This window comes from Anopheles merus, chromosome 2L, assembly GCF_017562075.2.
Source record: "Anopheles merus strain MAF chromosome 2L, AmerM5.1, whole genome shotgun sequence".
Taxonomy (NCBI): Eukaryota; Metazoa; Arthropoda; class Insecta; order Diptera; family Culicidae; genus Anopheles; species Anopheles merus.
In genome coordinates this window covers 51,973,121-51,998,265 of record NC_054083.1, presented here as the reverse complement: position 1 = coordinate 51,998,265, position 25,145 = coordinate 51,973,121, and the positions used below count along the sequence as shown (strand labels likewise).

The 25,145-nt window shown below is 48.8% G+C and overlaps 3 protein-coding genes across 8 annotated transcripts in view; 1 reads left to right on the top strand and 2 right to left on the bottom strand.

The window, feature by feature from the left end:
* LOC121594513 (coronin-1A-like) overlaps nt 1-3,706 on the bottom strand; it is a 30,304-nt gene extending 26,598 nt beyond the window's left edge. For 2 of the 4 annotated variants that reach the window (XM_041917835.1, XM_041917837.1), the window contains exon 1: nt 2,183-3,706. In XM_041917835.1, coding sequence (XP_041773769.1) covers nt 2,183-2,473 — 291 coding nt within the window. In that variant the 5' untranslated portion in view covers nt 2,474-3,706. The remainder of the gene's footprint in view (nt 1-2,182) is intronic. The other 2 variants (XM_041917836.1, XM_041917841.1) reach the window with 2 other exon arrangements.
* A 957-nt stretch (nt 3,707-4,663) lies between these two features.
* Nucleotides 4,664-7,307, top strand: LOC121593874 (protein ST7 homolog). Its single transcript, XM_041916622.1, has 3 exons — nt 4,664-4,932; nt 5,012-5,119; nt 5,198-7,307. The coding sequence occupies exons 1-3, from the start codon at nt 4,902-4,904 to the stop codon at nt 6,607-6,609; spliced, it is 1,551 nt and encodes a 516-aa protein (XP_041772556.1). The 5' UTR covers nt 4,664-4,901; the 3' UTR covers nt 6,610-7,307.
* Nucleotides 7,308-9,212: 1,905 nt separating this feature from the next.
* Nucleotides 9,213-25,145, bottom strand: part of LOC121594842 (myosin heavy chain, non-muscle) — a 39,631-nt gene continuing 23,698 nt past the window's right edge. Inside the window, exons 4-14 of one of the 3 annotated variants that reach the window (XR_006005043.1) lie at nt 24,948-25,069; nt 20,372-20,395; nt 19,593-19,616; nt 18,254-18,346; nt 15,408-18,147; nt 15,008-15,312; nt 13,950-14,714; nt 12,815-13,876; nt 12,564-12,727; nt 12,065-12,428; nt 11,397-11,484 (exon numbers count right to left, since the gene is read on the bottom strand). Coding sequence is in view for 2 of the 3 variants with exons in the window: in XM_041918560.1 (XP_041774494.1) it covers nt 11,373-11,484; nt 12,564-12,727; nt 12,815-13,876; nt 13,950-14,714; nt 15,008-15,312; nt 15,408-18,147; nt 18,254-18,346; nt 19,593-19,616; nt 20,372-20,395; nt 24,948-25,069 (5,411 nt within the window). In the remaining variant the exon portion in view is untranslated. Of the gene's footprint in view, nt 11,485-12,064; nt 12,429-12,563; nt 12,728-12,814; nt 13,877-13,949; nt 14,715-15,007; nt 15,313-15,407; nt 18,148-18,253; nt 18,347-19,592; nt 19,617-20,371; nt 20,396-24,947; nt 25,070-25,145 lie in introns of all 3 variants that reach the window. The other 2 variants (XM_041918560.1, XM_041918561.1) reach the window with 2 other exon arrangements.

The window sequence follows — 25,145 nt, the reverse complement described above, 5'->3', positions numbered from 1 at the left end:
TGGCGTCGGGGCGTGTGTTTGTGCATGTGTTCGAAGGACAGAATAGGACAGGCAGATCGACAGCAGGGAACAAGTTGCCCGCGCACCAACTTCCCCTATCTCCCCCTCTGCGTCTTCTTAATCGAATCGCTCCTCTCAGTACAAGCTGATCGAATCGCAAAGCCTTTCCTCTACGGACATTGGATAAGAAGGCGCTGGAACGGGCGGGATGATGGGGAGCCACATAATCGATGAAACCTTCTATAATCTGCACTTGGCTGGGTCACTGCTGCTGCACTGTTATCAGCATTAAACGCTCTCCCGTTTTCCCCTCGTGTGCAATTTACCGACGCTCTTCGACGACCGATCATCATCACGTCCGGATCGCTGGCGCAGGAGGCCTTGAATTACGGTGGCGCCAGCGAGTGGGCGAGCGAGTGGACTACTTGTGAGTGGATGGAAATTTGTGAAATTGATCTTAAAATATGCAGATAATTGAACGTGCTCAGGCTCTCCTTCCTCCTCATCTTCCGCTGCTTATCACATTAGTGCTACTGCCGCTCGATGGCGCAGGGCGCGCTAATGAAACGAAATGAATCGGAGCTCACACACAAAAATGCTGCCATGCTTTTGATTAAATAATGGAGGAATGCATATCCATGTGTGTGTGTGTGTGTGTGTCTACGCTTGCTGGTGCGTTTTGTTTTTCTTCTACAGTGATGGAAGTAAATCACTTTCCCGTGTGTCTGGCAGAAACGGCTTGTGCGTCAAACTCCAATCTCACCCACATTTTCCGTATCTTATCGTTTCCCCCCCCCCCTCCTCGTACAAGGTGTGAGGGAATTTTCTCACCTCTCTCGATGGCACACGCTAGTTTTCCCATATCCATTAACGGCTTTCCGATCGAGTGGCGTCGCTTGCAACCCACATACACATCACAGAGTGTTGCTTTGCCAGAAGCTTCCCCGGCCTGGTGGGAAACAATGGATTTTCCTCACGCACATGAGCGTGAACATGAGGCGCAAAACCATACACGCACGAAATGGTAAGCCCCGATCAACGGCCACCACTCGTTTTCATTTTTCCGTGTGGTGTGTGGTGATGTCTCGGAAGTTCCCTCATCCCCCCTCCCTCATGCCCCATTCCATTCCCAAACGCACACTTTCTCGGGGCTGCATCAATTTGCCAAACAATCTGCAGCAGCCGCAGCAAGATGACGACCGGCAGTTGTTGTGGCGCGGCACAGTGATCACCTCCCCCTCAGTCCCCCATTTCCTCTCTCTCGGGTGGGTGGTAATTGCAGCAGCGCCCGGAAAGCCAACATCCGCTGGTGAAAGATGCGAAACCGTATTACTTTTGCATTTCCAGCGCTTCTGGTTCGATTCGGGGGGCATCATTCAACGGACAGGGAGGAAGCGAAGTAGGGTTAAGCGTCAAATTTACATCTCACACATCTTCAGCGTGCGCCGGATGAAGAGTTGTATGAAAAAGTGAAACTTACATCTTCGTAGGTAATTATTTCTTCTCTTAGAATCTATCATTTCTTGAGCGGTTGTTTTGTCTGCTCTTTCCAAGCTCATCAATTAAGTTTCCACTTCCTTTTCCCTTTTTTCCACCTGGCAACTCGTCACGCCGAACCGAGAGCAGATGAAGCCAAAAAGTATGTTTCCCCTTTCCCGACAGGACATTCCCGAATTCGCAGATGCAACCAATTCCCCTGTTTAAACTTCCGCACCACCACCAGCAGAAAAAAAGTCCTATTCTTTGCATTGCCGTTGTTCTCGCAACCGAAAAAAACGGACACGGCAATTGGAAGCAATGGTTGCTAAGAATATCATCTTTCCTTTTTTGGAAAATTCGTCCATCTCCAAGGCCCGAACCAGACACACACTGGCCAGCCCAAAACCGGTTCCCCATGACGACGGCGAACTCGATTTATTCGTGATGCGAAAATTCCCACAAACTAATACACATTTGCTGCACAGCACTTCCTCTGTAACTGCAGTCGCTGTGCAGCACTGAAAAGAAAGGGAACTGAGTGAAGCCTCAAAAAATAAAACAGGAAACGAGGAACGACGCACGGTTAACGTTGGTTTCCCCCCCCCCTTGCTGGAGCACTATTTCCGATAAGATGACGATAAGGGTGAGCGCGTGTATGTGTGTGTGCTGATAAGATGTTTCTCGCTAGCATTGTGGAACTTACCTTTTTCGTTGGTTTGGCGCACCCGCGGGAATCAATCAACCCGAGGGCGGACGGTGGCTTTGCCGGCGTCGTATCGGTACCGTCCGGGGTCGATGGAACACCACCGGCCGCCAGTTTCTGCTCCTTGCCCTTTTCGGCCAGCAGCTTCTCGCTCACGTCGGCGGCAGCTGCCAGTTCGAACTTTTTCTTGATCGCCTCCAGCGCGGACCGGGTCGTGGCGGCACTGGGGATGACCGATCGGGTGCTCAGCTGCACGTCGCCGCCGGCGTCGGGATGCTGCAGCTCCAGCATGATGATGATGACGGGTTGTTGCTCTCACTCCCCCACCCGGTGGCACACGAGACGGCGGAAAAGCTTCTCGAGAAATGCACCAGGAGCGCACGCGAGGCACACACACACACACACTGGCAAAGGTCAAGGCTTTTGTGCTGCTGCGTTTTCGTGTGCAAGCAGAACGGGAATCTTTTTGGCTGTTGCGTTGTAACGAGCGGTAGAAATATGGGTTGCTTTGATGTGGGTTCCACGCCACTCACACCAACAGCAGCCGACGCATACACACCGCTGTTGCCCGGATTACCGTAACGGATCGAAACATCAACATTGACCTCCAGCAGCAGCGGGGTGGACAGCGCGAAAACAACGACGCAGAAGAAGCGGCAAACAAATCCCAAAACAGAGCACAGCCGTTCTGAGCGCACACAAAAAGCTTAGACACGCACACACAGCCAGCCACCAACACGAAACGATGGTTTCGTTTGTAGAAAGGCTGTTTTGTATCGTGCCACACACCTTCACACAAAATGGGCCAAAACTTGCTTGCAGACGCCGCTGCTTCGGCGGTCGGGGAAAGGTGAGCACTCGAAAAAAGTGCACCGAGAGAATTGTAATGCAAGCGAACACCGCTCTGCACCCGCACGCTATTGAAATGCAACGAGCTACAACACCACCACCACACACGGGAGGGATTGATCTTGGGGTCAGGAGCAGGGGCCGGTTTCGTTCCGGTTCCGTTCTCTGTTTACACTCTGGTAGCTTTTGCTACTTAGTTTAAACAACTACACAGTCACACAAAAAAACAGAACAATTCACACAGCTCACCGAATGGAAAATGTTTTTTGTTTGTGTTGCAGCACGCAACACTCGTGTAAATAATGCACTTTGCAATCGATCGCGAATTTTGTATTTTCCCCCCCTACTATCGAACAAAGATTCCAACACACTTGCACCAAGTTTGATGACTCTTTCGTACTTTCCAAACACACGTCTTCTTGCAAATCTTTCCGAAAGAAAAGATTCTAAAGATCCTTTTTGCTTACACTTGGTTGCAGGCTATTTGTTACCCACAGTTACACGACACACACAGAACACAACAAACGAGCGACGGATTTTGGATATGACGGTACGACGATGATGATGCGCAGCGAAAGAAGCGGGACACACACGCACACGCGATCCGTTCGCTGGCAGGTTCAAAATTTAAATGAAAAAAAGCTGCACCGTTCGTGCCGACACAACCACCGCGCGAGCACGGGCATCTGAGATCGGGCGCACCCGAGAGATGTGTTGTCAAAAACGGCGCCGCTGTTAAGGCGCCTGTACACGGTCTGTGCGCACACTTGTATGCGTTGGTCAAAATATGGCCCTTCAAAACCCTTTCTGTTTCATTTATCGTATATTCTTGACTCTTTTTTGAACATCGCAAGTCTTTTTAATGAAATTTAATTTTGTTCTGCATTTATTTTGAACAAAAAGGACCTTTTTTATGAGATTCGGGTGCTTTTTCGAGAATAATGAGAGCAGTAACACCAACGATGTCGCATAGACCACCGCCTCAGCACATTTCCCGCTAGGCAAAAGCCGGTTTTCACGAGCTCGTTAACGCTCCAAGTCGGTGCGATTTTCCCTCGCTGGCGAGCGTGTTTGAAAGTCATTGTGAAGGTCTTTGAGGATTCAAGATGGCCGCCAAAAAGCTCGCGCTGGTGTGCGATTGTGTTGGTGGACAAAATTAAATGACAAAAAAATACACTTCACCTCTCCTCCATCTCCCCCTCATAGACTCCAGGAGCCCGTCATTTCATGTGTGTGCCGCAAGTATGTCGTCTCACTTACTCGTAGATGTGCTGCGATCGCTTCAGCTGACCCCATGGTGACCTTTTATATACAGTATTCATTTGCTGGTGACCTTGACGCTAAGGGTACCGCAGTCGATTTCGATGCAAATTACCAACAAAATTCTGCACTCCACATTTACATCAACCTCGGAGTTTGTTTACATTTTCCATACATCCATACGGCGCGAAAGAGATGGCATGACCCAACGAGCGAGAACATACACAACTCGGTATACGACAAAGAGTACAAAAGCTCACTTCGAAACAAGCACTCTCGGCAAGTAAAGGAAGGGTAGAGAAAATGAGCGAGACGCAGCGCTTTTTGAACGTCAAAAACCCTCGCCATGTTGAACGGGAACTAAGCTCGCTTCCGAAACGTAAACAAAGCGGTTGACATCGAAGTCCAAGAAAAAAAGCAGCGAAAAAGTTTCTGTCCTCCGTGGTGGTGGTGCTGCCGCTGCCGTTGTAGCCTACCGTTCGCTGCCGTGTGTTTCGTCCTGTTTTCTGTGGTGTTTAGTGGCGTGGTTCGTGTTTCGTCCTGTCCGCCCGTGTCTTCTCAGCTAGCCACATCGTCCTCACGGAAGTTTGTGTCTTCCACCGTGGGAAGGATGTGGGATTCATCGGTGTTTCTCAGCACACGTAAGTAAACTGTTTCACACCAGCCAGTGTCACCAGTGCTCCTCCGCGAATGCTAATCGTTGTTTCCCCACCCCAACAGTGACCCCCAAGTTCTACGTTGCCCTTACCGGCACATCTAGTCTCATTTCCGGACTGATACTCATCTTCGAATGGTGGTACTTCCGGAAGTACGGAACGTCTTTCATCGGTGAGTGGTTATGAGGGAGGAGGTCGGTTCGTCCACCGGGTATCACTCACATCGTCCTTTTCGTTCCTTTTCTTTTAGAGCAAGTCTCAATCAATCACATCAGCCCGTGGATTAGTGGCAACGACAATGGGACCGATTCGCCGGTTCCAACCACGGCGAGCGGCAGCGGTGGAAGTGGAAGCGGCAGCAGCGGAACAACGCAAAGCATGCCGGAGTGTAAAGTGTGGCGCAATCCGCTCAATCTGTTCCGGGGCGCCGAGTATCAGCGGTTCTACTGGGCCACCCAGAAGGAACCGCTCACCTTCTACGACATGAACCTGTCCGCGCAGGACCATCAAACGTTCTTCACGTGCGAGGGTGACGCGGGGAAGGCCGAGTACGAGATCATGCAGACGGCCTGGCGCGAGCGCAACCCGGTCGTGCGCATCAAAGCGGCCAAAAGTGCACTCGAACTCAACCCGGACTGTGCGCCCGCCTACATACTGCTGGCGGAAGAGGAAGCGACCACGATTGTGGAGGCGGAGAAGATCCTCCGCACCGCGCTGAAGGTGGCCGAGGGTAACTACAAGCGGTCGCAAACCTTCCAGCACCAGGGCACGATCGCGGAAGGCATTCACCGGCGGGACACGAACGTGCTGATCTACATCAAGCGCCGGCTGGCCATGTGCGCCCGCAAGCTCGGCAAGCTGAAGGAAGCGGTCAAGATGTTCCGTGACCTTACGAAGGAGATCTCGCCCATCATGAACGTGCTGAACATACACGAGAACCTGCTGGAGGCGCTGCTCGAGATGCAGGCGTACGCCGACTGTCAGGCGGTGCTGGCCAAGTACGACGACATCTCGCTACCAAAGTCGGCCACCATCTGCTACACGGCGGCCCTGCTGAAGGCGCGCGTCGTGGCGGAAAAGTTCTCGCCCGACGTTGCCTCCAAGCGCGGCCTCAGCCCGGCCGAGATGAGTGCGGTCGAGGCGATCCACCGGGCGGTCGAGTTTAATCCGCACGTGCCGAAGTATTTGCTCGAGATGAAGCAGCTGATACTGCCGCCGGAACACATCCTCAAGCGGGGCGACTCGGAGGCGCTCGCGTACGCGTTCTTCCATCTCAGCCACTGGAAGAACGTGGAGGGTGCGCTCAACCTGCTCCACTGCACCTGGGAGGGCACGTTCCGCATGCTACCGTACCCGCTCGAGCGTGGCCATCTGTTCTACCCGTACCCGACCTGCACGGAGTGTGCCGACCGGGAGCTGCTGCCCGCCTTCCACGAGGTGTCCGTCTATCCGAAGAAGGAGCTTCCGTTCTTCATCCTCTTCACCGCCGGGCTGTGCTCGATCACCGCCCTGCTGGCACTGCTCACCCACCAGTACCCGGAGTCGATGGGCATCTTTGCCAGCACGACGCTCAGCTGGTTCTCGCTGCCGTTCCACTTTGTGAAGGAGCGCATCGAAGCGATCTGGCCCTGCAATCTGCTGCAGCAGCTTTCACGCATTTAAACTTGCCATCCCCCCTTCCCCTCTCCCTATCTCCCTTCATTCCTCTCAAGTGATTGTGGTGCGTGCAATGTCCGCGGGGTCTATTTTTCGCGCTCTCTCTCTTTTTACGCCTATTACCGGCTTATTTTAATTCGTTCCTCCCTATTACACTACTGCTGCGGCTTCTTACTCCGCTAAAACTGCCCCAAACCTTCCCCAACCCGTGGGCCGCACCACACCTCGGTCAGCAGCATAGAAGAAGAGGGCGGTGGAACAAAGGCACGAACTAACTTAATCCTCATGAATGTCTTAAGCACAAAACAAACAAAAACCTAAAAGCGCTTATCAAAGGCGTTACGCGCGCGAATTGAATGTTAGGCGTCGTATGGCCACGCCGACAGTCAACGCCCGCGCGAACGCTGGGATAGTACTGCGCCCGATGGTTTTGCCGGCTAGCTGCGGGTGTAGATGGTGGTGGTGGGGGATGGTAGTCGTTCACCCCTCCCTCCTCCCGTGGCACGGTGTTATTGTAATAAATTTATGTGAATGAATGTAATTTAAAGCGACTACTGTGTGCGTAAGGATAGTATTGTACTACGCGGTGGTGTGTAAGCGCAGCATCGCGCCTCTTTGGTCTCCATTTTATGTCGTTAGTTTTGTTCTGTGTGTGTGCGAAACGTGTAAGAGTAAAACATTGAATAAAATAAAACTATAAATTATTGAACAGAAGTAATCATACAAAAGAGCATGAGAAGAATCTTCGTACATGGTTCATTGTTCTTTTTCGTGTTCGCTTCATGGAATTATCACATTGATTTGTTTTTTAAGTAAAAGCAAAACATATTCTCGTTTTATCTTTTTCTAATTGATTGCTTCACTGGGAATAATTTTGATTTTAATAAACACAACTGATCGATGATTACAAAATGATCAAAAACAGCGAGAGATCAATCAAATCCAAAATGCGGTCGAACAACCCTGCAGTATCCGTGCAGCGAAAAAATCGCCATGAACACGAGCGACAAAAGGTACATTCTGTAACAGGAGAGCATTTTAACACACACACACACACACACACACACACACACACACACACACACTAACGATCACTTCGTCCCATGCCTGATAACAAAAAGGACACTCGACCAATGGGAGCTTATCACGCGCTTCGTATCGCGATAGTGCGTGCAAGAAAAGGAAAACTATAGTTGCACTTTAGGATCAGCCGGATAGTTGCACTTTAGGATCACGATCGTCGTTGGTGCAACCTACCGCATGGTATGTTCTCGTATTACTTCTAGTCTGAAAGCCCGCTAGTTTCAATGAAAATTGCAGTTTCCACCGGTACCGGATGTGATGTGGAGTTGGAAAACGACTTTGCTTTTCTTATCAGCCAATCAGATGCGGTAGATCATGTTGACTCTTTCCCTCTAATAACATTGTACGCGCATGTCAACGTTGCCACGTGTACGAGAGGGATAACGTTGGTTTTGAAGAGGGCCCCCAAATTTGAGCGATAGACACCATTAAAATTAGCAACGGCCGCAATGGTCTGTGCGAAAGAAAGAGTACACTGTGTGAGACACGTGGGTTAGTTTTTTCGAAAGATGTAGGGCATCCTGATTTTCATGATCCCTTGTTACTAAAAGTCGAAAATAAGCCGGATTCGTTTTTGCACCGCTTGGAGGTAAAAATGGCCGCCGGATACCTCCTAAACTGTTCAGCTGAATCTCCCTGTTCTTAGAGTTTTTGGAACTGGCGTGTGTTTTGAGATTTGTGTAGCTGGCGATCACGTCATGTGGATGTGGATGACGTGGACTAATGTGAAACACTTGTGAAACAGCCTTGTTTTCTTTTTCATGCTGGCACGCACTAACTGATACGAAGCGCCGTAATAAGCTCCCATTGGCCGCAAATCCTTTATGTTACCAGCTATGGGATGGAGAGATCATTAGTGTGTGTTAGTTGGTTAAAAATGCAAATAAAATGTCGATAAGAGAGACAGAAGAACGGGAAGTAGCTATAGCTCAACAAAATCATACTCTCCTTTTACAAAAAAAAAAACCTGTCGTCGCAAGTGTTAATGCGGATTGTTTCGTGATCCTGCTGAGTAACTATAGTTTTCCTTTTCTCGCACGCACTAACTGATGTTACGTGAATGAACAACTACTGTGCGTAATGGTAGTAGTATGCGCAGTGATGTGTGCGCAGCATCGTGTGCGCTTAAAAGCGCTTCCATCGTTGGTCTTCCATTTTATTTCGTCGTTAGTTTCGTTGTGTGTTTCTTTCGCGTTCGCTTCATGGATATATCACACAATCGCTTCGTGTATGGTGGGAGCTTCATTTCTTTCATTTTTTTCTTTCCAATATTCATCATCTGCCGGTTGGGCCTTCTGTTTAATGTTTTCAATATTTAAACGATATTTTATTATCAATTTTAATCATTTGCTGCAAACGCACAGCTGTGTGTCCGATTTATCATCATCTTCTTTCCTATAAAAAAGTACATGGGGCTTATTAAATGTATGTAACATGGGAAAGGGGACAGGGAGGTGGAGGATGTAGAAAAAGGGAGCGGGTGAGAAGGCGGCGAGCGAGGAGATCCGGTGTTGCTTTTGTGAGTGATCATTCATAGAGTTCGACGTGTTTGCGCTAACATTTGTAGTCGCATTTTGATTAGGAGAGCGGTGTGTAGCGATACAGTACAGTAGCAAAAACGGGTGTAGTTCCTTCTAAGGACTTGTTGGTGGTGGCGTATTTATCCTCCCCTCTCACTCCTTCTCTCTCCCGTGCAATCTCTATGTCTTGTGTTTCCTACCATCCTCTCACACAGCGTAAGGAATTCGATTCATTTTCAAGGCTTTTCTGCGCTCTCCAACGGCGGTGACGGCGGAATTGTGGATCGATTCGATTTTTTAAAGTAATAGTAATAATAATCATAATTATAAAAGTAATAATACACAGTTAAATAAAGGACGAAAATAGAAAGAATTAAAAAAAACATTAAATAATAATCAAAATCAGAAAATACGAAATAATAAAAAATAAAAAATAATAAACCCAAAACAGAAAATCCTGCTGCGCATTTTCTCGTTCTCTCGCTCTTTCTTGCTATTTAACGATCATCTTCCGTTTTCCCATTATGCTTTCTGTTTCTCTCTCTATTCAATCTTTTTTTTAATCTTTTTCACCTCCCTTTATACTATGCTAAGAGCAAACGCCAGTGTGCGTGATGAACCTTCTTCCTCTTATTAAGTGCTTCTCTTCATCTAGAGTACCGACGCATCGCCGCTGCTCACAACACCGTCAACAAGATTTGCAAGCAAGGTGGTGAATTGATTGGGCTTTTTGACATTGAAACAATGGACACAACAACTTAACAAATAAACACATGGACAAAATGTGCGCGCACACACACACACAAACACACCCATTGCCGGCTAATCGAGGAGATGCGGAGGGGCAAAAAACCAACATAACGCGAGCGAAAAGGGACACAACAAGGGTCAAGAGATTGTAGAGGTTGGGGGGGGGGGAGGTCGTCCCTTTGACGAGAGCTGGGCGCGGGAATGACAGACGACTGCAGCTGCAACTACAAGTGCCCATTTAATGAGCACTTTACTACACTTCAATCCATTCATCTAACAATCTTTCGCTGTTTTGGGGTTCTTCTTTCATGTCTTTCCCCTCTGTCCCGTTTTTCCCCGATCTATCTAGATTTGATTGTTATTAAACATGGCACTTTGCTAACGGTAAACACGCACACAGATACTTTTAACATCATCAGCATTCGCTCGTCTTGGCTGTCATTCCCTTCCCTTCCCAATCAGCCATTTCGGTAGGTACTGTGCTCGATTGGACTCTGGTGTCCCCATTGCTCCCCAATAAATGCACTCTCCCGCTTTACTTCTTCCTTTCACTGTCAACTCGCGCCTAAACAAGGACAAAGGAATTGCATTATTTTAAAAAAAAAGGAAATAAACAAACGAGCAACAGAAACGTTACTTTTAAAACCCATTTTAAGATATGATGTTTTATCCTTGGCTCATCACAAAAGAATCAGGAATGTGAACAAATACGCGCTCTGCACCTTTCCCACCAACACAAACAAACGCACACACACACACAATTGTTGCGCATTTCACATAAAAATCAACTTTGATTTAAAGCGTACGTACAATATATTAGGCAGATATGCACGACAGGGAGGGATGGAAAGCGTGGAAAACATAGAAAGGAAATCATCTCCTTATTCCGCTTCCTCACTCACTAACACTAACACGCGCGCGCCACAGTTACCACACAGTCCCCCGTCAGTCAACAAACCGGAAACCGTTAACTACTTCGATGGTAAATAGTTGCAGTAAATGTATTGTTAGAAAAATGTACATTATTGCAAATGTCGATGATATATCCTTCCCTGTCCCTATGTATGTGTGTGGTTGTCTGAGTGCTGTCGTTTGTTTTTGTTACTTTAATTACATTTTCTACGTTACCCACACCCCGCCCAAACCGCAAAAAGCGTTTTGCTCGTCCCGTTATTGCTGGTAAACACACCGATGTACGGCCTAACCACCTGTTGGTTTCCCTTTTTTTGCGCGCTGTCCTTTTCCTCCCTTTCTCTCGCTCTCGCTCTCTCGCTAACTGTCTCTCACTCGATGCTCCGTAAAAAGGTTTGCCGGAATGGTGGTTGGTAGAGTTTTGTGTTGGTGTTTTGTTTGCGAATGATACTACTACTGCTGCTGCTGCTGCTGCTGTTTGTTGCCATTGGAAGATGTCTTTCGTCAGTTGCTGTTATCTTCGCCATCGAGCGATTCATCCTGCACCGAGATCGAGTCGTTCTCGCGCTTCGGCGTCAATCGGGTCGAGCTCAAACTGCCCATTGCACCACCTCGTCTGAATGGAAGGAGGAGAAAAAAGAGATTAATTTAAGTGTAAACGAATGTACAAGACCATTAAAAAACACAACGAAAATTCACAACCGAGCAGAAACGAAATTAAATGCTTGTATATTAACTCTCTTTGCGTGAATCACACTAAGTTAAAGCAGACGCTCTTTTAAAAGGTGATTAGTACATCAACAAAACAACGCACTGGTATCTGTCAGGGCATTACTCGCTAAACTAAGGTTTCATTACAGTCGCGAGAAAAGATTAGTGCGTAAAGTAAGCATTCAGGGTAATCTTCGGGGGAACATGCAAACAGTTGCAAACACGGTTCTATTCTATGATGTCAGGTTCTGCAGGGGAACACAACAAAGTCACTTTGCTGTGAGAGGATAGTTTGTTATTTTAACAGTACATGCTGCAAAATCCACTCAACGTAACACGTGTGGGGAAGTGGAAGATATGAAACAGACAGTAGAGTAGAGTTTGGTGGTTGGGGGAGTGTACAACTTCATAAACGAAACAAAATCACAACACCACACGACACACCACTCAAAGGGAAGCATCAGCTTTCGCGTCAGCAACTTTACCTGCACCGCATTTACTCTAGAGATAGTCGAGGGTTTCTCTTATCACATCCTTGAAATTCGTAAACAGTGTGCGTGTTTATGGTTGTGTGTTTGTGTGTGTGTGTTCTCGACCTATTCTTTCCACACCTTCAGCCTTCTCTCTTTGTGTGTTGTTGCTTAACGTTATTGTGTGTAATAACATGGACCAAAAATTCAACTAATTACCCCCACGAGGAGTTCTATTGCGTGCCCTACTGTACATATTTAAAAACTAAACACGACGCTAAAAGAGAAGGCGTATCCTTTCCACGGGGGAGGAAGAGGAGGATAAGGTCGCGTTTCCTTGAGATGTGTGTTCAATTATTTTTTCGAGTCTTTGTGTATACTATTGTAGTGTAAAATGATTGTTGCGTGATCATGGTGGTATATAAGAAAGTAGAGAAATATTAACACGTCTATCAGTTTAATACAGTTCGGAAAGAGATGGTGGTGCCACGACGTGTATCTGTAGCGAACTTACCTCAGTTTTGATTTGAGCGCATTCACTTCCCGCGACAGCGCTTCGTGGCTTTCAAGCATATCTTCGCATTCGCGCTGCGCCTTTCGTTTCAGTGTCTTTTCCTTCTGGATTTCCTCTTCCGCCTCGTCCAGGTTGCGCTTCAGCGTCTTCATGCGGTTGTTGGCCTGCACGGGGGGAAGCCAGAATAAAAAAAAAGTAGCATCAATCACTCTCCTAAGACTCGCTCCTGACTGATTCACCATTACACATACCTTTTCGATCTGCTCCTTGTACTGATCGGCATGTCGTCGCTCGTCTTCGATGTTCATCGTCAGCTCCTTGATGCGTTTCTCCAGCTTGCGGTTAGCCTTCTGCACGGCCAACCGTTCCTTCGTTTCGTTTTCGAGCTGCTTCTCCAGGTTCAAGTTCTTCGCCTCCGAGGCGGCCGTTGCCGCCTTCAGCTTCGTGCGGAGTGCCGTCTCCTGCTCGGACAGCTTCGCCTTCAGCTCCTTGTTCAGTCGCTCCAAGCCGCACTTGAGGGTTTCGTTGTTCTGCGAGTTCGACTTCTCCGTCGCCAGCTCGGTGGTGAGCTGTTCGATCGTGAGCTGGGCCTTGCGGTTTCGGTCCACCATCAGCTCGAGGTTCGATTGCTCCTCCTCGAGCTCCTCCTCCAGGGCGGCAATGCGGGCCTCCAGGCGTCGCTTTTCGTCGATCATGAGCGAACCCTTGCTGGAGTTGGAATTGATCTCCTCCAGCAGCTCGTCGCGTTCGCCTTCCGCGGCACGGCGCGCCCGTTCCGAGCTGGACAGATCCTCGGTCAGCTGCATCAGGTCCGCCTCGAGCGTCTTCACCTTGCGCTCCGACTCCTTACTAATGGCAGCTAACTCCTCCTTAGCCGCCTTAGCTTCCTCGGCGTCACGGATGGCGTCCTTGATCTGGGCCTGCAGCTTTTTGGCCTGCTTCAGCGCATCCTCCTTCACCTTATTGTTCATTTCGAGCGTCGCCTCCATGTCCTTCAGGTCGCCCTCGAGCTTCTTCTTAGCAGCGACCGCTGCCGCACGCTGTTTGCGCTCCTCGTCCAGCTCGGCTTCCAGATCGCGCAAAGCTTTCACCAGCCCGCGTCGCTTCTCTTCCGACTGCTCCTCCTTCGCCTGAATGTCGCGTTCGAATTGTGCGCGCAGGGCTTGCATGTTAACCTCCAACCGCAGCTTGGCGTCCTCGGTCAGCTGCAGATCATCCTCGAGCTCTTCGTTTTGTGCTTTCAGTTCGGCCAGCTGGCTCTCGAGGGCCCGCTTTGCCTTCTCTAGCTCATGCACGTTTTTGTCGGCTGTTCCCTGCAAGATCGAGCGTCCCAAAAAAGCGAGTCATTAGAAGTCAAAACCAAATCAAGCACATCCTTTTACTAACCTGTGTATTTGCCAGCTCATCCAGCTCGTTCTGCAGACCCTTGCGCTTCGTTTCCAGCTCGTCGATCTTCTCGAACGCTTCGTCCAGCTCGCGGGTAAGCGACAGAACCTTCGTTTCCTTCTCGCGCGCCTCACGCTCTGCTGCGTCGCGTTCCTGGGCCACTTGCTCGCTGATGGCCTTCTCCTCCGCCAACACCTTGTCGAAGTTCTTCTGCTTCTTCTCCAGCTCTAACACCTTGGTGCGCTGCGTGTCCAGCTCGATCGTGGCATCCTCCAGCTCGGACTGGATCTTCTTCTTGCTCTTGTCCAAACGATCGTTGGCAGCCTGCAGCTCCTGGATCTGGCGCTGCAGCGTCTCGATGTCCTTGTTCATCTTCTTCTTCGACTCTTCCAGCTCCTTGGCAATGTCCGAGTCCTCCTCGGAGCGCTTCTTCATCTCCTGGATGGTAAAGTTCAGCTCGGCCAACTTCTTCTCGTAGTTAGTCTTTGCCTCCTCGTCCTCTTCCAGCTGCTCCTGAAGCGCTTCCTTCTCCGACTCGATTTGACGCAGCTTGGAGCTCAAGGCAAGCTTCTGACGCGTTTCCTCTTCCAGCAGCTGTTGCGCTTCGGTCAACTGGCTTTCCAGATTGCCGGCGCTCTTCATCGCAGCGGAAGCCTTCAGCTCAGCTTCGTCCAGTTGTTGTGTAATGTTTTCCGATTCTTGTTGCAGCTTGGTCACCTTATCCTGCAGCTCGACACGAACACGATCGACATCCGCAAGTTTCACCTAATAATATAAATATAAGATGAAATTAGATCCATTGCAAAAGAAATCTTCAAGATGAGCTTATTGTGGATGTAGCGAGTTTTCTAAAAATACGAATGAGCGTTGACGAAACAACAATTTAAAAAATCATACTTCGAAATACTCAACGTAATCCTATAACGTTACGCAAAAAAGCGCATCAAAAACATTAACGGAAGAGGCATGCACGAGAGAAAGAATATTGTGTCAACTTCAAATGGTCAACTTCAAATAAAGCAAAACAAACTCGACTTTTCTTCCAGTGCTTGCCATACCTGCAACTCGGCAATCTGTGTTTCCGCCTGCTTGCGTCGACGATCGTTCTCCTGGCGCGATTGGTTGACGTTGCGCAATTCGGTAGCAAGATCTGCATTTTCCGCCTCGAGCTGCTGTTTGCTCTTCTCCAATCCGCCCTTCATTTTCTTCAGATTTTCCAGCTGTTCGTTAATGGAGGAAATCTCTTGCGCATGTTTGTGACGCATGTCCATCAGCGTTGACTCGTGGTTGGCCGACTCGTCCTCGAGGGTCTTCTTGAGGGTGGCCACCTCCTGTTCACGCTTCGAACGCAGTTCTTGTTGTGCTGTAATAAAACATAACGAGTCGGGTTTAATGCAACTGCTTTAGACACATTATGTACATACATATCCCATCCATCTTTCACGCTCATTTACTTACCGGCAGTGGTGTCCAGCGAATCCAACAGTTCGTTTTTCAGCGCCTCGAGTTCTTCGTTCAGATCACGCTTCTGCTTTTCAGCCTTGGAGCGAGCGAGCTTTTCCGCCTCGAGATCCTCCTGAATTTCGGCCAGTTGCGATTCGAGCTCGCGCTGCGTTTTCTGAGCCGCAGCCTTTGCCGCCGACTCTTCGTCGATGCGTACGAGCGTTTGTGCCAGTTCCTCTTCGCGCTTCACCAGCTGCTGCTGCATCTCCTCTATCTGCATGCGTCGCTCGTTGATCTGCTCCTTCAGGTCAGCCACCTCCGTCTCGATCTTGCGCTTCGAGCGGTCCGCTTCCTGGCGCTGCTGATGATCCTTCAGCAGACGCTCCTCCAGCTCCGCGATCGTCGACTCGTGCTTCACCTTCAGCTTGGCAAGATGCTTCGCCTTCTCCTCCTCCTCGGCCAGCGTCTGGGACAGGTCGTTGGCACGCTCCTCGAGCAGCTTCTTCTCCTTCACCAGCTTGTGGTTCTGGTCCTCGATCAGCGCGACATCTTCCTCCATTTTCTTCAGCTTTGCGTCGAGCTGTACCTTCTCCAGCTGCAGCTTCTGGCGCGCGGCTTCTTCCTCCTCCAGCTGCTCCTCCAGATCCTGAATGTTGATTTGCAGCTTCTTCTTCTCGCTGGTCAGCGCGTTCACACGCTCCTCCTCTTCTTCTATTCGCGACTCGAGATCCTGCATCAGCTCTTCCAGCTCCTGCTTGCGAGCGACCAACCGGGCCCGACCCTCTTCCGCTTCAGCGCAAAGCTCAATCTCGGCCTGCAGCTGTTCGGCAAGGTGCGTCTTCTCCTCCATTGCCTGCTGGTACTTTTTCTCGTACTCCTGCGAGTTCTTCGACAAGTTCTCGAGCTTGTCGCGGATCTGGCGCAGTTCGTCCTCCTTCTGCACCAGCTTTTCCTCCTGCTTGGTCACTTCCAGCAGCGGCTTCACCTTCGTGTACAGGCGCCACCACTGCCAGTTGCGCAGCTTCAGGTAAGCGGCACAGTTACGCTGGATGATGCGGATCGCGTTCAGCTGCTGCAGCCGTTTCTGGTAGTTGCGGCGGGCAAGGAACCCACGGCAGAACGCCTGGAAGTTGACGATCAGGTCCGTGATCTTGTAGTCACGCTCCTCCTCCAGATGCGCCAGCACGCCCGCACGGAAGAAGATCTTCGACTGTCCGATGCGGTACAGATTGCTGTCCAGCTCGAGCGATTTGATCATCTGCTCGCAGGCTCGCTTACCATCCATGAAGCCCTTCGGGATGACGTTTGGCGTGAGCAGCTCGTAGCGCTGGCGGAACTCCTGGAACGGAATGCGGTTCGGGAAGCCCTGGCGGCAGATACGGATACCCTCGAGCACACCGTTACAGCGCAGCTGGTCCAGCACGAGCGGAGCATCGATCTTGCCGGCACGCTTTTCGTGGTTCGGAATGATACAACGCACAAAGTTCGGGTTGGTATTGCGCAGCGTGTCCATCAGCTTGGCCAGCTGCTCCTTGTACAGATGCGAAACCGTACGGAACATACCCTTGCGCGTGCGCGCACCGAACTGTGTGTCCGTTAGGGCCTGCTGGGCCATACCGACAATCTCGGCGTCCTTCCAGATCTGCACCACGAACGGATCCTGCGACGCCTGCAGCAGCGACACCACGTTCTCGTTCAGCGGATCCATGTTCTTCATCAACCACTTCGTGGCGGAGTAGTCCACCTTGCCGGCATAGTGCACGACCGCAAAGTCGGCCACGCCACGGAAATCGGTCTTCATGAACTTGGGATGCATGGAGTGGGCGGCTGCCAGCTTCTCCACGAACGACTTGTCCGTCGCCTTCGGGAACCAACACTCCTCGTCCAGCAGCGCCATGATACCGCCCGGCTTGTCGATCAGATCGATCGTCGGCTGCAGATCCAACCCAAAGTCAATGAACTTCCACTCGATGCCCTCCCGCTGGTACTCCTCCTGCTCCAGGATGAACATGGTGTGGTTGAACAGCTGCTGAAGCTTCTCGTTCGTGTAGTTAATGCACAGCTGCTCGAACGAGTTCAGCTCGAAGATTTCGAAACCAGCCATATCGAGGATGCCGATGAACGATGCACCCTGCCGCTTGGTACGATCGAGCGACCGATTTATCCGGTTCACCAGCCACTTGAACATCTTCTCGTAGCACGCCTTAGCGATCGCCTCCACCGCAAACTCCACCTGCTCGCGGGTCTGTGCCTTCGTCACAAAGTCACGGCCCACCTTGATGCGGGGCGTCAGGAATGCCTTGGTCATGTCCGTCACGTTCAGCCCGAGCAGATGCGCAATCTTCTGGGCGACCGTGTTGTCCGGCAGCGTGGCCTGGTCGGAATTGCGCTCCTGCTTGAACGTCATCGAGCCGAACAGCAGCACCGCGCTCACGATGCGGAAGATCGAGTTAAAGTCCTCCGACGTCATGCCCATAATGTTCATGCTCTTGACCGTGGCCTGGAACTCGGCATAGTCGTCCACGCCCGGTACCGGCAGCCCACCGTTCGACAGGAACGGGTACGTCTTCACGTCGTCCAGGATGAAGCGTTCGCGTTGTTCGGGCGACGCGCCCGCCAGCAGCTGGTAGAAGATGTGGAATGTACGCTCATCCTTCGCCTGGCGAATGGCACGTGACTTCTCCAGCAGATACGTCTCGATGTTGGCGCCCGAGATGTAGCCCGAAGCGTCAAAGTTTATTCGAATGAATTTACCCTACACCACCGGGGAAGAAGCGGGAGAGCAAACGTTTATTGTACATTTATTGTTATGCATTGGTCGCACGTTTATTGATGCGCTCGAAGTGGCGGCGGATACTTACGAAACGGGACGAATTGTCGTTCTTCACCGTCTTGGCGTTACCAAACGCTTCCAGAATGGGATTCGCCTGAAGCAACTGCTGCTCCAATTCACCCTAATAGTCCAAACGTGATGGGAAAGAAGGAGAAACAATAAATATATTAAAAGAGAGCTTGAGACCGGGTTTTTATTTTACCACATAGGCATTCACAATTCATTCAGTTAACATACTTTATCCATAGTACAACAGTACACCAATATTCAATGAATGCTCAATAACACGTACGATAAAAGTAGCTAGCGTCATTGCGATCGATAGTTGGATGAAACAATATTAACAGTCTATGTGTCAATTATTTCCATCCAATTTACTGTACATTTCTAAACATTTAAACCCTTACACCAACTTAACTTTAAGCTTACGCTCCCCACATTTAACCGTTCCAGATATTTGGTGCAAATAGGTGATAGAATGATTGCTTTGGACATATCATCCTATTATCTTAATCCACATACTAAGCTACTGGGTGAATTGTTATGATCCATCTTAACCTACTTGCACACCATGCGCCATTTATTTGCTAATGAAACAACCCGTCCATCAAACCCCGTTTCGTTACACCTGTTCTATCCTTCGCTACATACTCCGAGAAACCCCAGAACACTGCATCTTAAGACCTGTCTGCCTGTAGAACAGAAGCTTTAGTAATTGCAAAAAAACCCTCAGCACTTATGGAAGCAACCGCGCGTGCTGTCGATCGGTTGGCGGTAAAGCGATACTAATGAGATAATTGCAACATTCCATTACCCCGGGAGAAAAGCTTTGCTGGAGGTGGAGCAAAATAAGTTGCAAATCGAATGCATCAATGAAGAAAGAAAAAGCTAACGCACGAGGGGGAATGATGATTTTATGAATCAATCGATGCACGAACATAATAGAGCTATTAATCGACGACAAAATGGGTTGACCAGTTGACCAGTATGAAGTATCCGATGCGAGCGAACAAAGAAAGAATCAGCGAATCAACAGTAAATGAAGTAACTGACTTATGTTTGTACTTGCAGTTAGCAATACTGTACTGAAACTGTACTAGATAATGAAAAAACTACATTTACAAGTGAAAACTATACTAAAACTAATGCAAACTCAGATGAAAATGATATAAACAATGGCAAACCCGATCAACAACGACAAATATCCATCGCAAAAAAACCAAAAACACTAAAACTAACTAAATAAATGAGAAGCAGTGCACGTGGAACAAACAAACAAACACCGGTGCAAGAACAGTGCAAAACAACCAAGTGATGGGGTGCAAAATGGTGTAAGTTCGGTTACGAAAACTGTTACTATACTTTACCGATAAACTCGTATGGTGACCACCCTATAGCAAGTGTTTTCATTTTATCCCAACCGGTGTGTGCGGGGTCAGACGATGTATGAGATGATTACCGAGTATCGGGGCAACCCATCGGTACATTTGTGGCGATTTTGGGGACAATTTTTGTTTGTTTTGTTTGGTTGGGTTTAACACGTCGGATAATAGAAGCCGGCGAGTGTGATTAATAGCACGATTTGAGAGGCGAACGCATTCCAAAACGGAATTCCGGACAGTAAAAGCATAAGGCAAACACGCACACACACGCGCACACCACACCCGCATTGGCATTATTAGCGAATTATTAGTTGCGTTTGCGTTGATTTTGGTCGTTTTTTTCGGTGAAGCATAAGCGCGTTTAAACATGGTGATAAACATATAAGGAACCAGGACGATCACAAACAAAGCACGAATGACGTTTGGAAAACGATGATGATGGGTGGGTAGGTTGTATTGATGGTGTTTCAGTGCCAAAGATTTTTTGTTTGTTTGTGAGGGATCAAATTTATGTTTTGCAATTTTCGATGGTTTGATTTCAAATCGATGGCGGGTGAGAGATTTGAAAAAGAGAAGAAAGAGAAAAATCACAATCATTTATATATGGAATAATTTTGAAACGAAACGGAGGGTCGAGTGTCAAAGTAAAACGAAACCAGAAATAAAACATCGTTGCGGATAATAGTGGGGAGGAACAGAGACGGATAACAAAACAATAAACTTAAAATATAACTAATAAAACATAAAAGAAACAAAATACTTACGATGATCAGGGCTGGCGTTGGTGTCTAAGAGGGTTTGAAGGCATGTTTAGAGTCGATAGCAACGGCAGCAGGCAACAACAGGTGCAGCAACAATCGAGCAGGATGGGTGATGGCAGCGCAAATGCGATAATCGAGCGCAATAGGTATTGCACAGGGGGCATTTGGATCAATATCACGCCCCGCCAGTGATCAACAATGTCATAATTCAATCGAAATAGCAGAGCGTGAAGAGGCGATTTTAATGACAATTCGTGTGTTTCGGTTACATGGAATGGAAGAAAAATGGAGGAAAATTAGCTAAATAAAATAAGAAACTAGCATAACAATAATGAGAGTTGAATAAAATTATAAAATAAAGGATATTGTTACATAAATAATGGTTTATCTTTGCCTGAAGAACGATTTGAAAGCTTATAAACACTCAGCTAACCATACCGGGCGAATGATCAAATTGAGCTTTATGAATTAATTTACTACTTTTCACGTCTTATTCGCTTATTGTCCTTTTTTTCTTTTTGCAATCTTACTTTTGGGATTTCCAGACCCCGATTTGAGGGCCAGCGAGGTCCATGATCGCGAGGATATTTAACTTACGACACAAACACACACACATACATGTGACCCGGATTTTATTGCCCCTCTGGGTCGCTGGTTTTCCTCCGAACAGCACCAAATAGGGGGACTACTCCACCATACGAGAAAACAATAATCACTAGTTTCGAAAGACCAGGGGGGGGAGGGTCGATCGCTCACCACATCGGTAGCTCTCAATGTACGTACGGGAGGAGTTTGCAGTTTCACGACCCCTGCATACCAATCACCGTAGCAGAGGAAAGGCAAGGGGGAGACCCCAGAGCTCTCCCCCTTGTCAGTGTAATTAATAATATTTAATAAAAATCAACAGCTACCCATTTTTGGCACAACCGGCCTCAATGCAACTGACATAAACACATCCCAGCCGCTGGCCTATCTCTCTATCTCTCTTGGCCCTATTGGCAAGCGGAGTAAAGAGATGCTGTGTCCTACGCCCGGTGGCTGATCGCGAAACCGCGCGGAGGACATGCTGCACCGAAATCGGCGACTGCTTCGCGTACAGTACAAGTTTCGGAGGTCTCGCGGGGCCTTGCCGTTGCGACTTTCGATATTTTATCACTCTGCGGCGGCACGCTGTGTGTGTCTCTCTTTTACACGCGGAGACATTTCCACCACGCGATCACCTCTGTCTTGCTTCCTCTCTCCTTTTCCCCCAATCGGGGGCCCTTTTGCTTTTGCTAGGAGTGTGTAGCCGGCGGTTGTTCCATGTGACCGGTTTTTGTTTATATAATTCGCACCATATTGGGCGTCATAGAATGGATTACAGCACCCGCGCGATTGAAGAGCTCTGATCACTTCCCAACCTCCCTCTCTCTCTCTCTCTCTCTCTCCCTATACTCTCCCGCTCTTTCAAGTGGTTCCTTTCTTTTAACGACACGCCACACTCTAAGGGCACAAACGGAGCACACGCCTTTTATAGAATCCTGTCGAACTGTACATACAACAACAAGCCGGAGCGATCTAGCAGAGGGCTTTTTGCGGTTTTTACCCCTCTAAGCTACACTCGCATGTCACCCCAGAGCTGTGCCACCATTGAGCTTAAAGGGGGGCGGCTGTGGCTGTGTGTTGCTGGTTGCGCTGTTTTTATCTTACGACAGTTTCGTATTTCTTTTTCTTCGCTATCTTTTGCATCACTACAAGCTTCGAGCATAGTGTTTCGGAGAGAAGCTCGTTTGGTATTTTATTGCTGCCGCAGCGTTGTTGCTGTCGTCATTCATCACATTCGATTACCGATTAGCGATCGCTGCTGACAGCATATCTATGAACAGTCAATCAGTGTGAATGAGGGGGAATAGGACGGACGTGTTCGCCCCTTTTTTCTGTGGCACCATTCATTCAATAAAACTTTTCAGCAGTCACTATCGCGACAGCCGAAACAGTTGCTCGTTTATGCGGGAACCTTGACCTCATCGGAATTTACATCAGGTTGCGTTCGGTTAGATGATCATGTCAAGAATTTTCGCTAAAATTTGAGCCAATTACAACGAATATTGTGATAAATCTTATTGCATTCAATTACCTTCATTCTCCTGAAACTACATATGTGCTATGCCCTATGCTATCGTAAACTATGGCTCTTCTGTCTATTACGCCACCTTCTCACCGATCATAAATGCACTTTCCCCCATAAAAGGCACATCTCGCGTAGAGCACTATGCCCTTCTACTAATGAATTGCTTGCCTCCCAGCAGTCTATACACGGCTGGACATGTTTATTTCGCGATCGCCACGGAAAGCTGCACCAAAAACCAATCTGTCGCACATTGGACGACCGTCAATTATATTTTCATATTGCCGTGTCCTCAATTCGTACCCGTCGGAGCGCCTTATGGATGAACTCTCCTCTGGGGTACATTCGTGGCGTTCGGCTATTCGGCATCCAAATATGGGCTTTTTCAGCATGCAAACCCTCCTCCTGCACCCTGCCCTCTCAACCCCGACGATCGAGAGCTTTTACGGATTCGTATGAGAGAGAATAAGAGCGAGAGATCGGGACGATAAGCATAGAGTGCGCCAAAGAAGGAGAAAACAGGGATCCACCATCCAACAACCGCGACCGTACTCCTTCTCCCTTCTCTTCCACTTGTGGTGGTTGAATTTATGTTTCAATCTGTGTTGTCTTGCGCCCAAAGAAGGGTGTTTTATTATTTTTTTACTACAGCCTCTGCTCCGTCCACAAGAAAATGGCTCATTTTAAGGCGCTTTGGTTCGATTTCGATTTCTTAGGATACGCGCACATATGGTTGCTGTGCTGCTGCTGCATGCACAAAACACACAGATTGGTGACCGAAAATGGCAAACCAATCCACATTCGGATATGGCCACTTTTGGCGCTGGTGGTGCGGTGTCGTGTTAGCTTGGTCGTACGTTTTATTGATGAGAGAGGTGTTGCAAGCAAAACAATTTTATTATTGCAACTTAATGCGATACATTGCGCCAAAGCGGTGAGAAGTGAATTTTTATGAATATTCTACCTTCTTGCTACCATTTGCGAAAACTGGAGCACTCGTACAACGCCAGCAAACGGTCGGCGCGGATCGACATCTATCTCAACAACGCCACCATGGTGGTGCGCCGATCATTTGCGCTCAATTAACGCTAGGACCACCGGAGTTATGGGTTTCCGTTCCATCATATAGCTGCTACTGCCGATTGCTCTTTCGTTTAAAACAGCCCGGCATTACTCCGCGAGGAGCGACGCTAGAGCGCACAGAGTGCGTGGTTGAACCAATGATCGAGTGTTAGGCTTACCCACGATGCGAGAGTAGCAAGCGCAGCAAGGGAGAAAAACAAGCTCATGAAATTGATCGATCGCTTACCACAGCACCCTTGTGTGAGTTTGTCAACTGTCTGTCAGGGTGCGGCGGCGGCGGTGGCGGCGCCGGTAGAAACACCGGGGAGTGGTTAAAAAGGTATAAAATCCGCGATCGCGTGTCGCGTGATGGATCTGTGCTCTTCAGCGAACACACCACTCCGCGTCGTCTAGTGGGAACGAGATTAATTTACCACCCGTATACTTGAGCGTTCGAAGCTCGAAATGCAACTGCTGCCTGTCTTATGGAGTGTTTCATGCTAATTTTTCCGCTAATCATAAAGGGTTGCGCGCGGGCGAGACGAGGCGGTGCTGACATACCGACCGAGCTCATTCATTTCCATTAGTGTGCGATAATTAATAATTAATTAATTTCTTCCTCCACAGGCAGCGCTGAGCGCTACTAGATGAAGATTTACGCATTTACATGTACCAAACAAGTGGAATCTGACAAATGGAGGCGTGTAATCTCCACGATCGCAGAGCTGGATGTCACAGCACACTCACATAGCGCTGGGTGGGCTGCAGCTGGACAAACAGGCCAGCTGTGGCTGTTGCCCTCCCCCTTCGTGGCACAACACAGTCCATTTGCACATACTTTCGCTTCTTGTTAGTTAATTTCTCCGAAACGGGGAAGGCAAAATTTAACCAAAGCTTCCCTTTTTTGGGGTGGGGTGAGAGACATCGCACACAGCAGATGCAATGGCTTGCAGTAAACATGCAAATCACCCACCCATCCGCCCCATGCATGTGTGACTATGAAATTCTTCCATAAATGGACATCGAATTGATGCCCCATTGCAGCGCAACGACAGTTTGGGAAGGTGCAGTCACCATCAAAATGGCTCATTCATTTCTGACGATCCCCAAAGCTGACGATCGTTGGGGGTTGCAGGAGGGTGGCGGGCGCTATTCGGCGGTTTATGGGCATTCCATTTTATGCATCCCGTAAGATATCGGACGCTTTGATGCACGCTTTGACCCACTTCTTTCTCACAGGTCGTTGTTCACAATGTCAATGCGCAATGCGAACCATATGGTCAGCATTTCGTAAGCATATTTCCTCCTGCCACTAAACTAACACTAAACTGTCACTATACACAGAGAAGTGAACCGTGAACAGGGTAAGAGTGAGTGTGTTGTACACTACAAACTGCAGCCGACACCTACCGCGACGGATCCCTTCGGTTTCGATGCAGCGACGTACGCTAAATACTGGATAACTTTCTTTGTGTTCTCGGTTTTGCCTGCGCCCGACTCGCCGGTACAAAGAATGGATTGGTCCTCTCGATCTGCAATAAAAAAGACGAACAAGAAAGTAGAGTGAATATGAGTACATACAGGGGAGCGGGATGGCTAAGTGTTGCA

Excerpts from the sequence above, each read along its gene's own strand:
- LOC121593874 (XM_041916622.1), top strand. The coding sequence starts at position 4,902 with ATGTGGGATTCATCGGTGTTTCTCAGCACAC. Across the intron at positions 4,933-5,011 it reads ATCGGTGTTTCTCAGCACAC|TGACCCCCAAGTTCTACGTT; the intron begins GTAAGTAAACTG and ends CCACCCCAACAG. Across the intron at positions 5,120-5,197 it reads GTACGGAACGTCTTTCATCG|AGCAAGTCTCAATCAATCAC; the intron begins GTGAGTGGTTAT and ends CTTTTCTTTTAG.